The sequence below is a fragment of the Amaranthus tricolor genome, chromosome 17, assembly GCF_026212465.1.
Source record: "Amaranthus tricolor cultivar Red isolate AtriRed21 chromosome 17, ASM2621246v1, whole genome shotgun sequence".
Taxonomy (NCBI): Eukaryota; Viridiplantae; Streptophyta; class Magnoliopsida; order Caryophyllales; family Amaranthaceae; genus Amaranthus; species Amaranthus tricolor.
The window spans coordinates 6,184,217-6,199,197 of record NC_080063.1 but is presented as its reverse complement, the minus strand read 5'-3'; the positions used below and the strand labels follow the sequence as shown (position 1 = coordinate 6,199,197).

Sequence of the window (14,981 nt, the reverse complement as noted above, 5' to 3'; positions counted from 1 at the left end):
GTTTTTCCCTTATTCATATTTCCTAATTCTACACGAAAGAACAAAAAAAAATAAAACATTACTTATCACCTAACAACATACAACACAAACACATATCAACAAATTTACGTCCTAAGGACTACTTCCCAGCTCTCTGTAAGGTCGTTTATTCCTTTATCATCTGAGGAACGTTGGCTCTGATACCAATTGTAACGGTCCGGTTTAAGTGACCCGGAAATCCATATGAAAATACAGATTCCGGTTCACTCTTTGGACTCTAGAGAAGACTTTCCTCTAGGATCGTCAACGTTCCGTCGATAAAGAAATATAGCTAAAACAGAAAACAGTACCAGCGTGAAAGAAAATAAGTCAGCGGAAGCTCTTACGTACAACTCGAGAGCCTAAAGGCCTCTAGACAAACTAATTGAAATAAGCGGAAGCGAAAAGTAAACTACACTATCTCCTGTTACATAAGTAGGGAGTTTCTTTCTACTCATAATCCAATACAAAAAGGTAAAAGCATAGTCTTGATGATTACGGGTTCTAAGTCGAGACCTCACTCCAAACCCCACCTGCAATCAACCTACTAGTCGTCGTATGACAACACACAGTAGGTTCAAAAGAAACAAACCAATGCACGTCAGAGACTTCATACAAATATCAATCAGGTTGAATACAAGCAATATGTTTATCCTAGCATGCATAGGCTCTAATACATTCATTATTAGTTAATCCCAACTTGTAACGTTGCCCGTCCTGTTCGGGTCGTTCAAGTATAAATCATTCATTATTAGATAATTCCAACTTGTAACGTTGCCCGTCCTGTTCGGGTCGTTCAAGTATAAATCCAATCCTTTTGGAGGAATACACTTGGGAGAGCTAATCCCAAGGCAATCACCGACCTAAGACGTTGCCCGTCCTGTTCGGGTCGTCAAAGGCTAAAGTATGCATACCCCCATTGTAACAAACTCAAAATTCTTAATATTAATCTTCCGATTAATTATTCTGAATTTTCAAATCAAATCTCTAATCCTTTGATTATCCATTTCAAACCATCTTTAATTCCTAAATCTTTTCCGATTTTGTAATTTCTTTCAAATATTAAACTTTAAAATAGTATTTTGTTTAAAATCTTTTTATAAGCACTAAAATATTATTTTATTATTTTATAGTACGAAAAGTAAGTTTTTATTATTATATTCACGATTTTGTAAAACGTTACTTTTTAACTTTCTTCCTTAAATTAACATTACTACTTATTATTTAACCTTATAATTTTGATATAATTATTTTATACATAAAAATGAGTCGTATTTTTATTATTAACATTAAGTATAGTTTAAGCAAAATTTTAAATAAACTACATATTTTCATGATCAAATTTACCCATTATTTTAAAGTATATTCACTTGTACATATTAGAACAAAATTTTGATGAACCAAAATCCTTTCTATGGTAACCCATGATGATGTTCATCACTTACACAAGCTATCACCATTTCCTTACACAAGCTAACCTTCTTCTACACTCCAAACTCTTACACATTCACTTACACACTCCAACTCTTACACATTCACTTACACACTCCAACTCTTACACATTCACTTACACACTCTAAATCACTTACACAAGTTAATCTTCTTCTATACTCCTAACACTCTTTTTCATACAATCTAATGAACTACAAAGTTGCCCAAACCCATTATAAATACCCCCCTTAGCCATGAGATCACTTACACCACCATCATCAAATCTTTCTAACATTCTTTCTTATATTTTCACTTCATTAAAATCTTACTACATTAATACCTTTATTAATTGAAGAAATTAAAGAACATGGAGCTTAGAACACTCTTTACTTAGCTTAAATCATCATCATTATTTTGGGAGTTGGGATTAATTATCTTTGGAGCATTATTATCTATCTTGAAGGATCTTATTTCTTATTATTTTTCTAATTAGTACTTAGTACTAATCCTTGGTGTTAGTATGGTATAACTTCTTACCCTACTCTTTTTGTGGAATTTTACATTATATTTACTTTATAATATGTAAAGTATGAAATATGTTGATATATTTTAGTGGAAGTTAGTTTAATGAAATTATGATCAAGATTATATTAAGTATGTGTATGCTAAAAGTATATTTAGTATGTTAATCTAATAGTCTTTGAACAAGTTTAAGAAGTTGAGTGCAAAATTATATTCTAATGATATTAAGCATGATTCATGTTATAAACTAGTAATAATATATTTATGAGTTATGTGTTACATTAGAAATGTTATTATATTTAAGAATGTATTTTATGTTAGAATTTTGTATTAATATGTTTATGTTAGTCTTCAAACTAGTTTATAAGGTAGTAAGTTATTTTATGAACGTATTTTACTAAGTATGATTATATTAAGAATATTGTTATTATACTTTATTATGAGATTTAAGTTTATCCTTAAAGTTATAGACTTATAGTAAATTTCTAAGTTATTGTGTAATGTTTTTATTTTTTTATTTGTTTTTTTTAGTGGTTATGTTAATTATTTAAATCTTGAATTTACTATAATAAATTAAATGAAGTTGTTTTATTAGTGAAAAAAAAAGGCCCCGAAATACTCATAGGCCATTCGACCATTATCATATTAAAAGAAAAAGAGTTTGATTTATTCTTTTTATATTATTATAAGCTATTTTGTGATAATATTAAAATAAAATCTTAAAAGTTATTTTTGAGAAAGCTTTATAAGTTATTAAATATTGAAGTGATTTTCTTGAATATATGAGATTTCATAATTAAAAAAAATAATAATAACTTTTGTGACATTTAATTATTTAGTACAAAATAATATTTTATCTGCTAACTATTTGACCAAAATTTATATAAAAATATGTAAAAGTATTTTTAGTAAACATGTTCTTAAACTATGTGTGAAATATTGATTTTTTGTGAAATTATAAGTTTTATTTGTTTTATAACTAGAATGTTGATTTTCGCGAATCTAATAAGTTTACTTGTTTTTCCAAACTTGAAATAATTATTTTTTTGGTAAACTTGTTGAATTTTGAAAACTTATCCAAAGGTTGCAGTTTAACTTGAATTTTAATTAGAATGTTTGATTTTGTGAGGAGAATAAATTTTATTTATTTTAAAGTTGGAAATTTTGATTTTGGGAACTTATTTTAAGAGAAATAGATTTTAGTAGCTACTTGTGGAAAATACTAATTAGGAGACTATTAATAAAATATTAAGTTATTAGTGTGAATTTAGTGAACTATTAAAATAAAGTTATAAATAAAATTTAATGTGTAAAAATTAAGTAATGAACATATAAAGACGTAAAGGTGAATTAAATGTTATGATTAAGAATTATATTAAATAAATGAAGTTACCACTTAGGTTGGTCAAATTCAAATTCAAAGTCAACTTGGAGTAATAAAAATGTGATGTACTTGTGTGAAATGTATTGATTGAATGACCCTGATAGTAAGGTAATGTCGAACCATGGACCGGCATGTAAAATCCCGGCGTCCGTGTTGGCCGGCACGTAAAATGCGGTGTAAGACAGGGGGTTCGCTACCTATCCTGTAGAGCTCGAGCATAAATATTGTATTGGAGGGGTGACGACTCCCACCACAGTTAGGGTTTAGGATTACAGTTCTCACCTAACCAGACCCTTACATATATCAGGTGTCATATTGATGTGCTTGTTGATCACTGATAAACTTGATTAGTGTTGATGCTATGATGCATGGTACAGTTATGAGTATTAACCAAATGAACTTACTCAAGTGTTAAGATTACCGAATTGTATAAGTGGCAGTAACGTACTTCTGTCAAGATCGAGAATGGTATCTTAATGACTTAAAAGTATGTAACAGAAAAAGAACATGGTAAAAATATACGGTGGTGTCAATTAAGTATAAGTTCGTACTTAAATTATTATTTTGTAAATGTAGCGTATAATTTCCGTATTTTGAGCTGGATAGGAAGTTATGCTCGGCGTTAAGTGCTGACCGATTCAATCGGCTGTCATCCGTATCATGGATGGCAGCATTTTGCAGGATTTAGTTCAGGTTCCGATCCAGGCCGCAGCAATTACTATTTATCGAGAACTTAGCTGCTTTTTGTATCTTTATTGATCACTTGATGATGATGTATTTTTTTTTTCTTTTTGAGCAAACAATATTTCTTATCAGAGGTAATATTTTACTTCTGTTTTAAACAGTTTTAGTTTTATGATTTAAAGTTTTTAAAAATTCGGCATTTTGAGACTTCCGCAATATTTTTTTTGTATTAAACATTATTATTAAATGTTAATTATGTATCGAGATTGCCTCTCTTGTTACACCCATGGTGACCATAATGATCCAAAACTGCCATGGGAACAATAATTGTAATAATCCAAACCAATACGTTAACCCCTTTGGGTAACATAATATAACCAAACGTCAACCCCTTTGGGTGACAATACATAAATTCTCAATTTCAAATTAATTCCTGTCAAATTATTTGAGGTGTCTAATCCTTATGTGATTTACAAAACCTCGATTAGAAATGAAACAACACTACTTGCACAACCACATAAACAGTATGGTCTAAGCGTGTACCTTTAAGCGCTGCAACCAAACGATATTTAACCATGATAGAAATTTGGCCCTCTTATGAATCGAGGTCCTAAATAACACACACACACACACCAAACAATCACGTATTAGAACGTGTTTACACATTTAATCCACTTTATACTACTAAGACATCACTAGGATTTGATAATTTTAAATGTTTTCATCAAATTCCTGATAGTTCCAAATTGTAAACTTAAACCAGAAACTTAAATGATCGATTTGGACAGTTTAGGAAATTCAAATGAAAAATCCGACTTCGCCGTTGTGTTCGGAACGCGTCAATTACCTTAGGTACCAAATTTCATAATTTCTAACATCCAATTACTATTTTTAATTATTTTAAGCGTTTAACGAGTTTTTTAACGCATCGGTACATAAAACAACGGGACACGACTAACGTTCCCGGATCAGCACTATTTCCGAGACAGGACTGCTGCTGCTGCCGGAAATTTTATTATTATTATTATTATTATTATTATTATTATTATTATTATTTTACATATATTCATTATTCAAATGACTAACCTTTTAAATCTCATGACCAAAATAATTCTAACAAGGCCACATTCACAATTAGTAACATAAAACAAACAAGACTAATTTTTCTATCACCCAACCACTTGATATTTCCACACATGTTTAATACTCAAAACCTCATCATCAACACATATAAAATCATCAAATAAAAAAAAACATGTCCATCAACAAAATCCTTCAAGAACTTAAAATTTCATAAATTATGATAATGAAATTAAATACTTAATTCTCTTAACAAATTAAAATTTTGTAGAGAATCATAAAACCCAATCACTCCCTTTTAAAACAAGACATATATATATAAACACAATTCTTCAAACAAATTAAATTTTGCTAAAGGATTTATAAATTCTTGGATGACTATATTACTTGATCCATACCATTTAAATTTCATCTAACAAATTGAAATTTTGTTAGAGAAAAGTAAACCATAAGAAATTTATTTAAATATCAATATAACTTTAAATTCTTAGTTCTTATAACAAATTTAAATTTTGTTAAAGAATATTGATCAATAAGTTGTTTTCTTAATCCTTTTAACAAATTAAAGTTTATTAAAGGATTATTAGAGAAAATTTTCATATATAAAAGAAAAGTATTCAATCCTCTTATAAGTCATAGGATATCATCATACATAAAATATAATTCATTTTAGAAATCTTTGTATATAAAATCTATAATTAACAATTCAATTAAACTTACCCTTTGATCAAAAGATTGGATTGAACAACAAGAATTTTTTTTTTCTTTTGAATGTGCCGAAATCAAGGAGCAAAAGGGAGAAAAATTTTTGAATATTTTTGTTTACTTGAACTTTTGAAATGGTGAGGAAAATCAAAGGAGTTTAAGGATTAATAGACACTTAAAAGCAATGATCTTAATTAGCCATAATACACAATTATGAGAGGAGTTACAAGACTCCTCCCATGCTTCCACCAACCGGCCACCCCCTCAAATTCCCTAACTTTTTTTAAAAATTTAATTAATTAATTAAGTAATTATTATATTATTCTTAAAGCAGAAAAGAAACGTCACGCGATAACATCGTACGCGATAAAACGTTTTACCGTTAAATTTTAACTTACTTTATTTCTTCCAATTATATATGTAAAATAATATAATTTAATAATACATATTTATTTTATTTTATTATATTATCTTTTTAAACCCGATAAATTACGGGATGTTACACTTATGAACTAAAAAGTTGCCCAAAACCCATTATAAATACCCCTCCTTAGCCATGAGATCACTTGCACCCCCATCATCAAATCTTTCTACCATTCTTTCTTATATCTTCACTTCATTAACATCTTACTAACTTTATACCTTTTTATTAGTTGAAGAATCAAATGAAGATGGAGCTTGATCTTATCACTTCTTAAGCCAATAATCATCAACTTTTAAAAAGTCAAGCATTATCTTTTGGAGCTTGGATATCATTTTCTTTTGGGTAATTGAAGATCTATTTCTTTGAAGCTTGGAACTTTGAAGACTTTCTCTTTTGGAGCTTATTTCTTTAAATTCTTATTTTTCTATTATTATTCTCTTACTTGGTTTAGCACCTCCTTCGGAGGAAAACGGTACACATTTTCTTAACTCTCTCGTTATGTGATATTTATTTATGGTTACTCGATAATATAAAAGCATGATCAACATGATTTTATTTTAATCATTTAAACTTTACAATAATACTTTTGAGACACTAAAAAAAAAAGTCATATATATGGAAATTTTTGATTAATATGATAATATAGATATGTATGAATTTTACTAGTTAAATAAACTTATGTGTTTAAAATGATTCCATATCATCTTGGTGTTTTGATAAATTTTTTTTAGGTTGGACTCAAGTAATTATAAAGAATTATTAATCGGTTTACCGGTAACATAGTCAAACAATTTTGTTACAATACTTAGCGTTGTTTTTTCTCGAAAACTCATTTCATTTAGATTTTGGACCCTTACTAACTTGTCAGATTATGTTTTTTTTATATAGTTATGATAGATCTGTTTTACTATTTTACTGGTTATTTGATAAAATACGTTATTAAGTACTTAGAAATATTACCCTTGACTTTTATGATTATTTATGACATAATAATGACTTAGTTTAGCCTCAGGAATCATAGTATAGCTACAAAAATTTGTTATTTAATTAATATTAATTTATTAGATACTAGTAATTTGTTTCTATTAAAAGGGTAGAATTGTCAAAATTTTGACTAGTGGAAGTTTGACTTATAAGAATGTAAACTATTTCGGTTTAGAGTCTTGTTTGATATTGCATGATATTGATTGTATGACTCTGATAGTAAGGTAACGTCGAACCATGGACCGGCATGTAAAATCCCGGCGTCCATGTTAGCCGACACGTAAAATGCGGTGTCAGACAGGGGGTCCGAGAAAAACCCATCCTGTGAAGTCTCGAGCATAGCAGTATTGAGAGGAGTGACGACTCCTACCACAGTTAGGGTTTAGGACTACGGTCCTCACCTAACCAGACCCTTATATATATCAGTTGTCATTATTGTTATGATCTTGTGATGTGCTATGATGGTAAAGTTATGAGGCTTAATTGAATTTGATTAAATTAGCATTAAGGTTACCAAGTATTTAGTAGCAGTAATGAACTTTTGCAAGTATTGAGAATGTAACTTAGTGGCTTAGTAAAGGTCAATAATGAGTAATACCTTCTATATTGCGCTTGATGATTATTTTGTAAGCATGATTTAACTATCGCATCATAAGCTTGTTGAGAAAATTATACTCGGCTTAATCGCTAACCGATTTTATCGGCTGTCATCCGTATTATGGATGACAGTATTTTGCAGGAAAATTTAGCTCAGCTTTCGATCCAGGCCGCAACTTTAATTATTCTATCGAGGACTTAGCTGCATTGATTTTACTTGATGATTTTGGTGACTATATTGTACTTATGTTTTTTTTTTTTATCGTATTTAAGCAAACCTTATTTTATATTTTCTCAGTTGTAATATTTTTTTTTACCTTATGTTTTGAACGGTTTTAGTTTAAATGGTTTTTAGCAGTTCGGCATTTTACACTTCCGCGTTATTTATTTTAAGCGTAATTATTAATGTTAATTATGTATCGAGTGTGCCGCCTCTGCTACACTGCTGGTCAGCAGGCTCATTCCTCTCTGTTCTGTACTGTTTTGAACCAGCTGCTGACTGGTTGACCTTCACCATTGATTTCCATGGTTCTTCAATGATGGATCGTGATATCCTTGGGTCAAGGTATGAAGTTCCATGTACCAAGATTCCAATTTCATCTTGCATGGCTTCTAAGTCACTCTTGGTTGATCTGTGCAAGACCAACAAGGTCAGCTGTTTGCAAGTTTCTGTCTGACTTTGCTTTGCCGAAGTTTCTGTATCTTCTGTTCTTTTTATTTCTATTATTTCTGAACTCTTTCCTTGACTTTGTTCTATAGCCTTTGTTCTAGTCATCCTTGAACCATCCCAATATGGTTCAATTATGGAACTGAAACCCACTAATGTGTAACTTGCTAGACTTAAAATCGGGTATTTGAATTTTATATAAACAAAAAATATTATTAAATAAAAAAAGATAAAAGTGCATGGGTGAAAGAAGAAAAAATAAAAAGTATATTTTAAAACATAAAATGGAGCATTTGGATTTTGACCCGGATTAAACCAAATATCTAAATACCTGATTTAGTTCAGATGGAAATCGAATCACATCGTTAGGTATCCGAAAAGATCAGATGTCTAAATATTCGGCCTATTTTGAACCCTTGGTCTGCATAAAAAACAATAGGCTATAACAATATGACATTGTTTGAAATAGTGATTTTTTATTGCAAAATACTCACAATTTGTCTCCTTAAATATTGCCGCCTTCAATTGTACTCCCCATATCTAAAGTTTTTTTAAAGTCAAAACCACAAAATTTACAAATTTAATCTTTAAACAACACGTGTCAACCTAACTTAAAAAAATAGACGTGTCAACATGTTTAAAATTACAAAAGTGTGACGTACTACCGAATATCGTCGGTGCATCGGTTGTCGTAGTCCGTAAAAGATTGTCAAACAAATTTCATTCAATTCCAAGATTAACACTTCTTCCTCCCTTACCAATTAAGTTTAAGGGTCTCTATTGAGAGATCCGTCTTTTCTAAAGACGGTTTTTAAGAGTCCAGTCTATTTTCAGTTTTCAGTAAATATCTTAATTTTTAAAAAAAATTATAAAATCTGTTTTTTTTTAAGATGAAAAATTTTCTGATTAACTGCCTATTCTCAAGCATGATAAAACATCATTTAATAAATCGGATTTTTTCTTTTAATTTTTTTTTAAAAATTAACGTTCATCAATGGTGGAAAATAGTGATGTTGAATATGACAATTATGGCTTATTTTTATGATTTGGTTAAAATAATATATTTGGGGTTATAACATAATATATTTGGGGTTATAACATAATATATTTAGAATTATTACATAATATATTTATAGTTATAACATAATATATTTGGGGTTATAACTCAATATATTTGAAATTAAAACTTAATATATTTGAGGTTTTATAACATAGTATATTTGCTTGTATTATTATAGTATCAATTTTTAGTATTATATCACAAATATATACTGTTATAAATCCAAATCTATTATATTATAATCGCAAATATATATTTTGTTATAACCCCAACTATATTATGTTATAACTGAAAATATATTATGGTTATAACTCCAAATATATTTGTTATAATTTAAAATATATAATGTTATAACTCCTAATATATTATGTTATAACCACAATTGCTTTTATTAATTTCCTCAAAACAGTAGACATTTTTATCTTTGTTAACATCACTATTTATACCATAGGTGAAGCTTATTTAAAAAAAAACAAAAAATTGTAAATCCAACTAATATATAACAATATAACACAATCAACCCAAAAAAAAAGAAAAATAAAAGCTTTAAAAACGAAAATGATGAAGTATAAATACATAACTTTAATGGTTTTGTAAATATTGAAAATATAAACAAGTAATAAACAACAATAGAGTTTGAGAAAGGAAGATAGAGATTGAAATCACAAATGAAGTTTGAGAGAGAAAAATAAGTAGTTTTATCAAGAAAAAAAAAACTAAAAATGAAAGTTCAAAAACATTATTTAGAAAGTTTAGTTATTTTTTTAAAATTTTAAAATTAGACTGGTCAAACTTAAGACGCTTTTTATAAAGACAATCTCCGTGAAAGAATTAGTCATTAAGTTTTCATCAATCTCCAAATCTCTTTCTGCCCCTTTCCTTCCTCCTTACTCCCAACAACTTTCCTTATTTTATTCCTGTCCCTAAATTCTTTCTCCCCATCAAGATCCATCAATGGCGTCCACAGCACCTCCAATTCTCCCACTCACTACCCCACAATCAACCCCCGCTACAATCCCCACCACCGCTCAATCATCCGATCCACCAATCGCAACCCCTGCTTTCCGGGCTTTCATTACCCGTATTCATGATCAAATCAAAGATGGTCTCGCCCAACGTCGTCCATGGGCTGAACTCGTTGATCGATCCGCTTTCTCTAAACCCGAATCCATCGCTGACGCTACTACCCGGATCCGTAAAAACTACTCCTACTTCCGTGTTAATTACCTTGCCTTCCTCGCTATTGTCCTCCTCTTTTCCCTCTTCTCCCACCCTTTTTCTCTCCTAACCTTAGCCTCTCTTTTCGCCGCTTGGTCTTTCTTCTACCTGTTTAAACCCGCTGATCGACCCGTTGTATTGTTCGGTCGTACGTTTTCGGATCGTGAAACTCTAGGAGTCCTGATTATTATGAGTATCTTTGTAGTTTTTCTCACCAATGTTGGATCTGTTCTCATGTCGGCTCTTGTTGTGGGTGCTGCAATTGTGGGTGCTCATGGTGCATTTAGGGCTCCCGAAGATTTGTTCCTTGATGATCAAGATTCTGCAGGTCAATCTACTGGTTTGCTTTCATTCCTGGGTGTTGCTACCTCAAACGCCGCTGCTGCTGCCGCTGCAACTTCAGCTCGCGTTTGATGATGACAAATGGGGTCTTTTCGTTTGATACGGGTAATAGTTTTATGTTTGATCTGAAATTGGTTTGTGATGATTCAAGATTCGGTTGGATAATAGAAGATCGTTTGGGGGAAAATTTAGTTTGATTTTGTATTAATATCTAATCAGTAAATTACAGTACATATGATGTTCTTTTGTTGAATATCAATAATAACTTTTTTCTTACGATATCTCTTGCAATTCATTAGGGTTATTTTGTCTTTGCAATAATTCTTAGGAATTATGAACTAATGTTTGATCTTTTGTGAATGAAATTCTTGTAATTGACATGAAAAGTTTATCAGTTAGGGTTAGTAGGACGCTTTTGATGCCATTTAAACATAAAGATCACAATAGGCAATGTATTTCTTCAATGAATGCACTTGGATGATACAAGTAAGAATGCACTTGTTTGTTCTTGTTTCATGCATTGTTTACCTTATTGCTGTAGTTCAATATGATGATGGTTGGGTTATTTTTTGCTGGTCCCAGTAGTGTCTGGTAGTTTCTTAGCTATGCTATTGAAAGATCAATGAATAGCTTATAAAGTACCAGTGCTCTTTCCTGTAATGTTCTTGGATTGGGGGTCCTATTGCTTGACAATTGCAATGTTCTTCGATACACTGCAGCCGAAAAGCTGCAGCGATGTAAGTTTTAAGACTGGGTAGTATTTTCTTATTGAGTTTGGTTGAGTAGCGTTTTCGTAACAGGTTGTAATAGGCCTAGGTAAACACAACTGACCCGAATGTGCTGTCTTTGAAATGCTATTATGATAATATGCTGCTGTTGTAACTTGCGTCTTGTAATTGTTATGAAAAGCTTCTAGTCGATACCATCACTCCGATAAACAATTGTTATAATATCTGGGGATGTGTTATTGAATGGAAATTTGGGATGTTCATTTGATTCATTGTGCAAACCTCCTGAAAATGGGCATTTAGAGATTGGAGTGCAATGTGCATCCTGCACTCAGAAGCAATATAGTCATAGAATTTTGTTGCCTTGAAAATGGAATCGATGAATAGGCCTATGGGATGAATGTTCACAAGTGTTTAGTCCAGCTAAGGAAATACAGAAATAATAAGGCTTGCATTTGCTTTCTTTTTTGTGAATTCCTTTATTAGTAGGAGTAGATTTACTTAGGGTACATCCGTTCTGCCTCATTGTTATTTAATGTTTTTGTTTAGCTTTTTCCGGGGTGTGCTCGACCTACCGATTTTGCTTCACAAAATTATTGTTTTGTTAGATTTTGAGGTATGCTTTCGAGTTTTGACCCATCGATTTTGCATTGCAAAATTAGTGGTGTTTGTTAGGTTGTTCTGAGTTGTGCTTTCGACCCATCAATTTTGCATCACAAACCAGTGTAGTGTTTGCCTAGTTCTTGTTCCTGATCCACTTCAGATTCCCAGAATCTTGATCTAGTTGTTATTCTTGAATCCCAAAAGGAAAATGTTTCTTAAAAAGAAAAAAAATCTTTTCCAAAAGTAAAACCTTAAAGGAGAAAAGGAGAAACCGCCGTGGAAACGGATTTCAAGATCTTAGTTGACAAGAGCTTTTGTTATGAAGGTTCACACAATTAGGGTTGGTCGGTTGGTCCTCGTTCGTGGTCTGCAGTGCACTATTGAATTCAAAATTTGTAGTTTTTGCACTTGAAAACTCTATAAAATATGATTCAAAAGATATTAATGAACTGCCAGTCTCTTTAGGGACCGACTTCATATTCTTAATATCTATTTAAATTATCCTTAATGCTTACTTATTGTATTTTTAATGTCTACTTTTAATATCTTAAATGTAAACCTATTCATAATATTTTAAAAAATATATAATGGGCCGGCCCAATTAGAGATGTCTTTCAATAAGACTGTGACCATCTCTTACAAGAATTTGTATATTTGTATTTGATTTTTTAATTTATAAGTTTAAATATAATAAGTGTAATCTTATTTAATTCTTTTTAATTAAGTATAATTTTAGTATATTGTTAAACGACATTACTCCAAATTAAAGAAAGCATGTATAAAAGACAAGGTTTCTTGACGGGGATCCTACTGCATTGAAGACAAAGTTGCCCGGAGCATTACTTTTCCATTGAAAAAGTTATTTCATTATAGTGTGACCACACGCATTAGTTTTCCATTGAAATTATTTGGTCGAAGACTCACAAAGGTGTGAAGAGGAGCCTAAAACCACTTCTAAAGCATGAAGACTTCGTGATGGAAGAAGACTTGAATTCCAAGTCTTATTTTGGCACCTTGTCTCCGACTCCAACTCCGACTTATCTATTGTGAGCTTCATTCGAGAAGGGTTAAGTACAAGTTGACTTTATCAAAGAAATAACGAATCTACGATCAACTCATATATCGTACGAGAAGACATTATTACGAGAGATTGTCTCTCGGTCTGCTCTCAAAACGAGTTTATAGCCTCATAATATGTATTAGATGGGTAGGTTTTTTGATAAACCCAAATAGATTTTTAATCTTGTATATATTTGATATAAATTGACTTAAAAATGACTTGAGTCTTGAATATAAATTACTTGACATCAACATGAACCATAAATAATGCGATCTAACATCTCACCAAACTCGCAAATGCAAGACTAGCCTGATTGATATCTTGCTATCCCGCTCTTGAATCGGTTGAATATCAACCCTAATCATTTGTATAATTTTTTGGTAGAGTTATTTTATTTTAATAAAACAAAATTTTTAATCAAGTAGACATCTTGTGATTATCTATTCACCAAAAAATTTGTTGGATTTTGTAAACTTAATGTGATTAACATTTGTTTTTAAGCAAAGAATAAAAAATTCCGTTAATCTAGAAAACAACATTTCAGTTACATGATTTCACCAAATTTAATCAACATACTAAATTTCATATTTTAGGATATTAAAAGCCACACCTTGTATACTAATCTTGGTGTATTTTCAAATCTTCAATCCTTTTGAAATAAATTATACCATATGTATTTTTGTTGTCTTCTTCATCATTGTATTATTCTAGTTGTTTAAAAATCATTTTGGAAGTATATTGTCCATAAGCACATCAAATATAACAAAATCCAAACATCCTTGTTTAAGAAGTTAAAAAAAATGCAATGCTTTAATTTAAAAAAGAATTTGTCTATGTAAACAAAAAGATGCGCACACAACAATTTCAAAATCATCATTATTTAGAATTATTGATTAAGACTTTTCTTTTTTTTTTTGAGATGTGATTTTCAAAATTAATTTTATCTTTTTCTTTATTTGTAACGATTTTTTGACGAGTGTTTTCCCATAATATTGCCCCCAAAAACAATAATTCCCACTTTACGTATCATGAGAAAGTATTTCCCAACATACCGTCCATGTAGGATCAGTTTTTAATTATTATTATTTTTTTAATAAAACCACCACATGAAATGGCGGTTTTATTTAGAAATCTGAACTAAAACGCTATATGAAATGACGGTTTAGATGAATTTCCGTTTTTTTTTAAAAAAAAATATATGGAGCAAACCGCCACTTCAAGTGGCGGTTTTATGGCTGTACAAAATGCCAGTTTCTGGTTTTCATTCTTCACTTTACTTCATTTGCCATTTCAAGTTGTGGGTTGTTCTCTAAAAAAAAATTTCTTCAATCCTCATTTACTTCATATTCACAATTCCTCTCATTCAACTAAATTAATCAACTACATTCTCATCTTCTCCTTCTTTACTTGTTCATTTTCATCATCATTTAAGGTATTAATATAAACCCTAATTTATTTCAATTTGCAAATTGAA

General features: G+C 30.4%; 1 protein-coding gene across 1 annotated transcript; it reads left to right on the top strand.

The window, feature by feature from the left end:
- Window positions 1–10,404: 10,404 nt before the first annotated feature.
- LOC130804204 (PRA1 family protein B4-like) lies at window positions 10,405–13,057 on the top strand. The gene has a single exon (XM_057668565.1). It carries the CDS (start codon window positions 10,511–10,513, stop codon window positions 11,186–11,188), a length of 678 nt encoding a protein of 225 aa, XP_057524548.1. The 5' UTR covers window positions 10,405–10,510; the 3' UTR covers window positions 11,189–13,057.
- Window positions 13,058–14,981: the final 1,924 nt, after the last annotated feature.

Bases quoted from the DNA above. Each gene is read 5' to 3' on its own strand.
- LOC130804204 (XM_057668565.1), top strand. From the start codon at position 10,511: ATGGCGTCCACAGCACCTCCAATTCTCCCACTCACTACCCCACAATCA.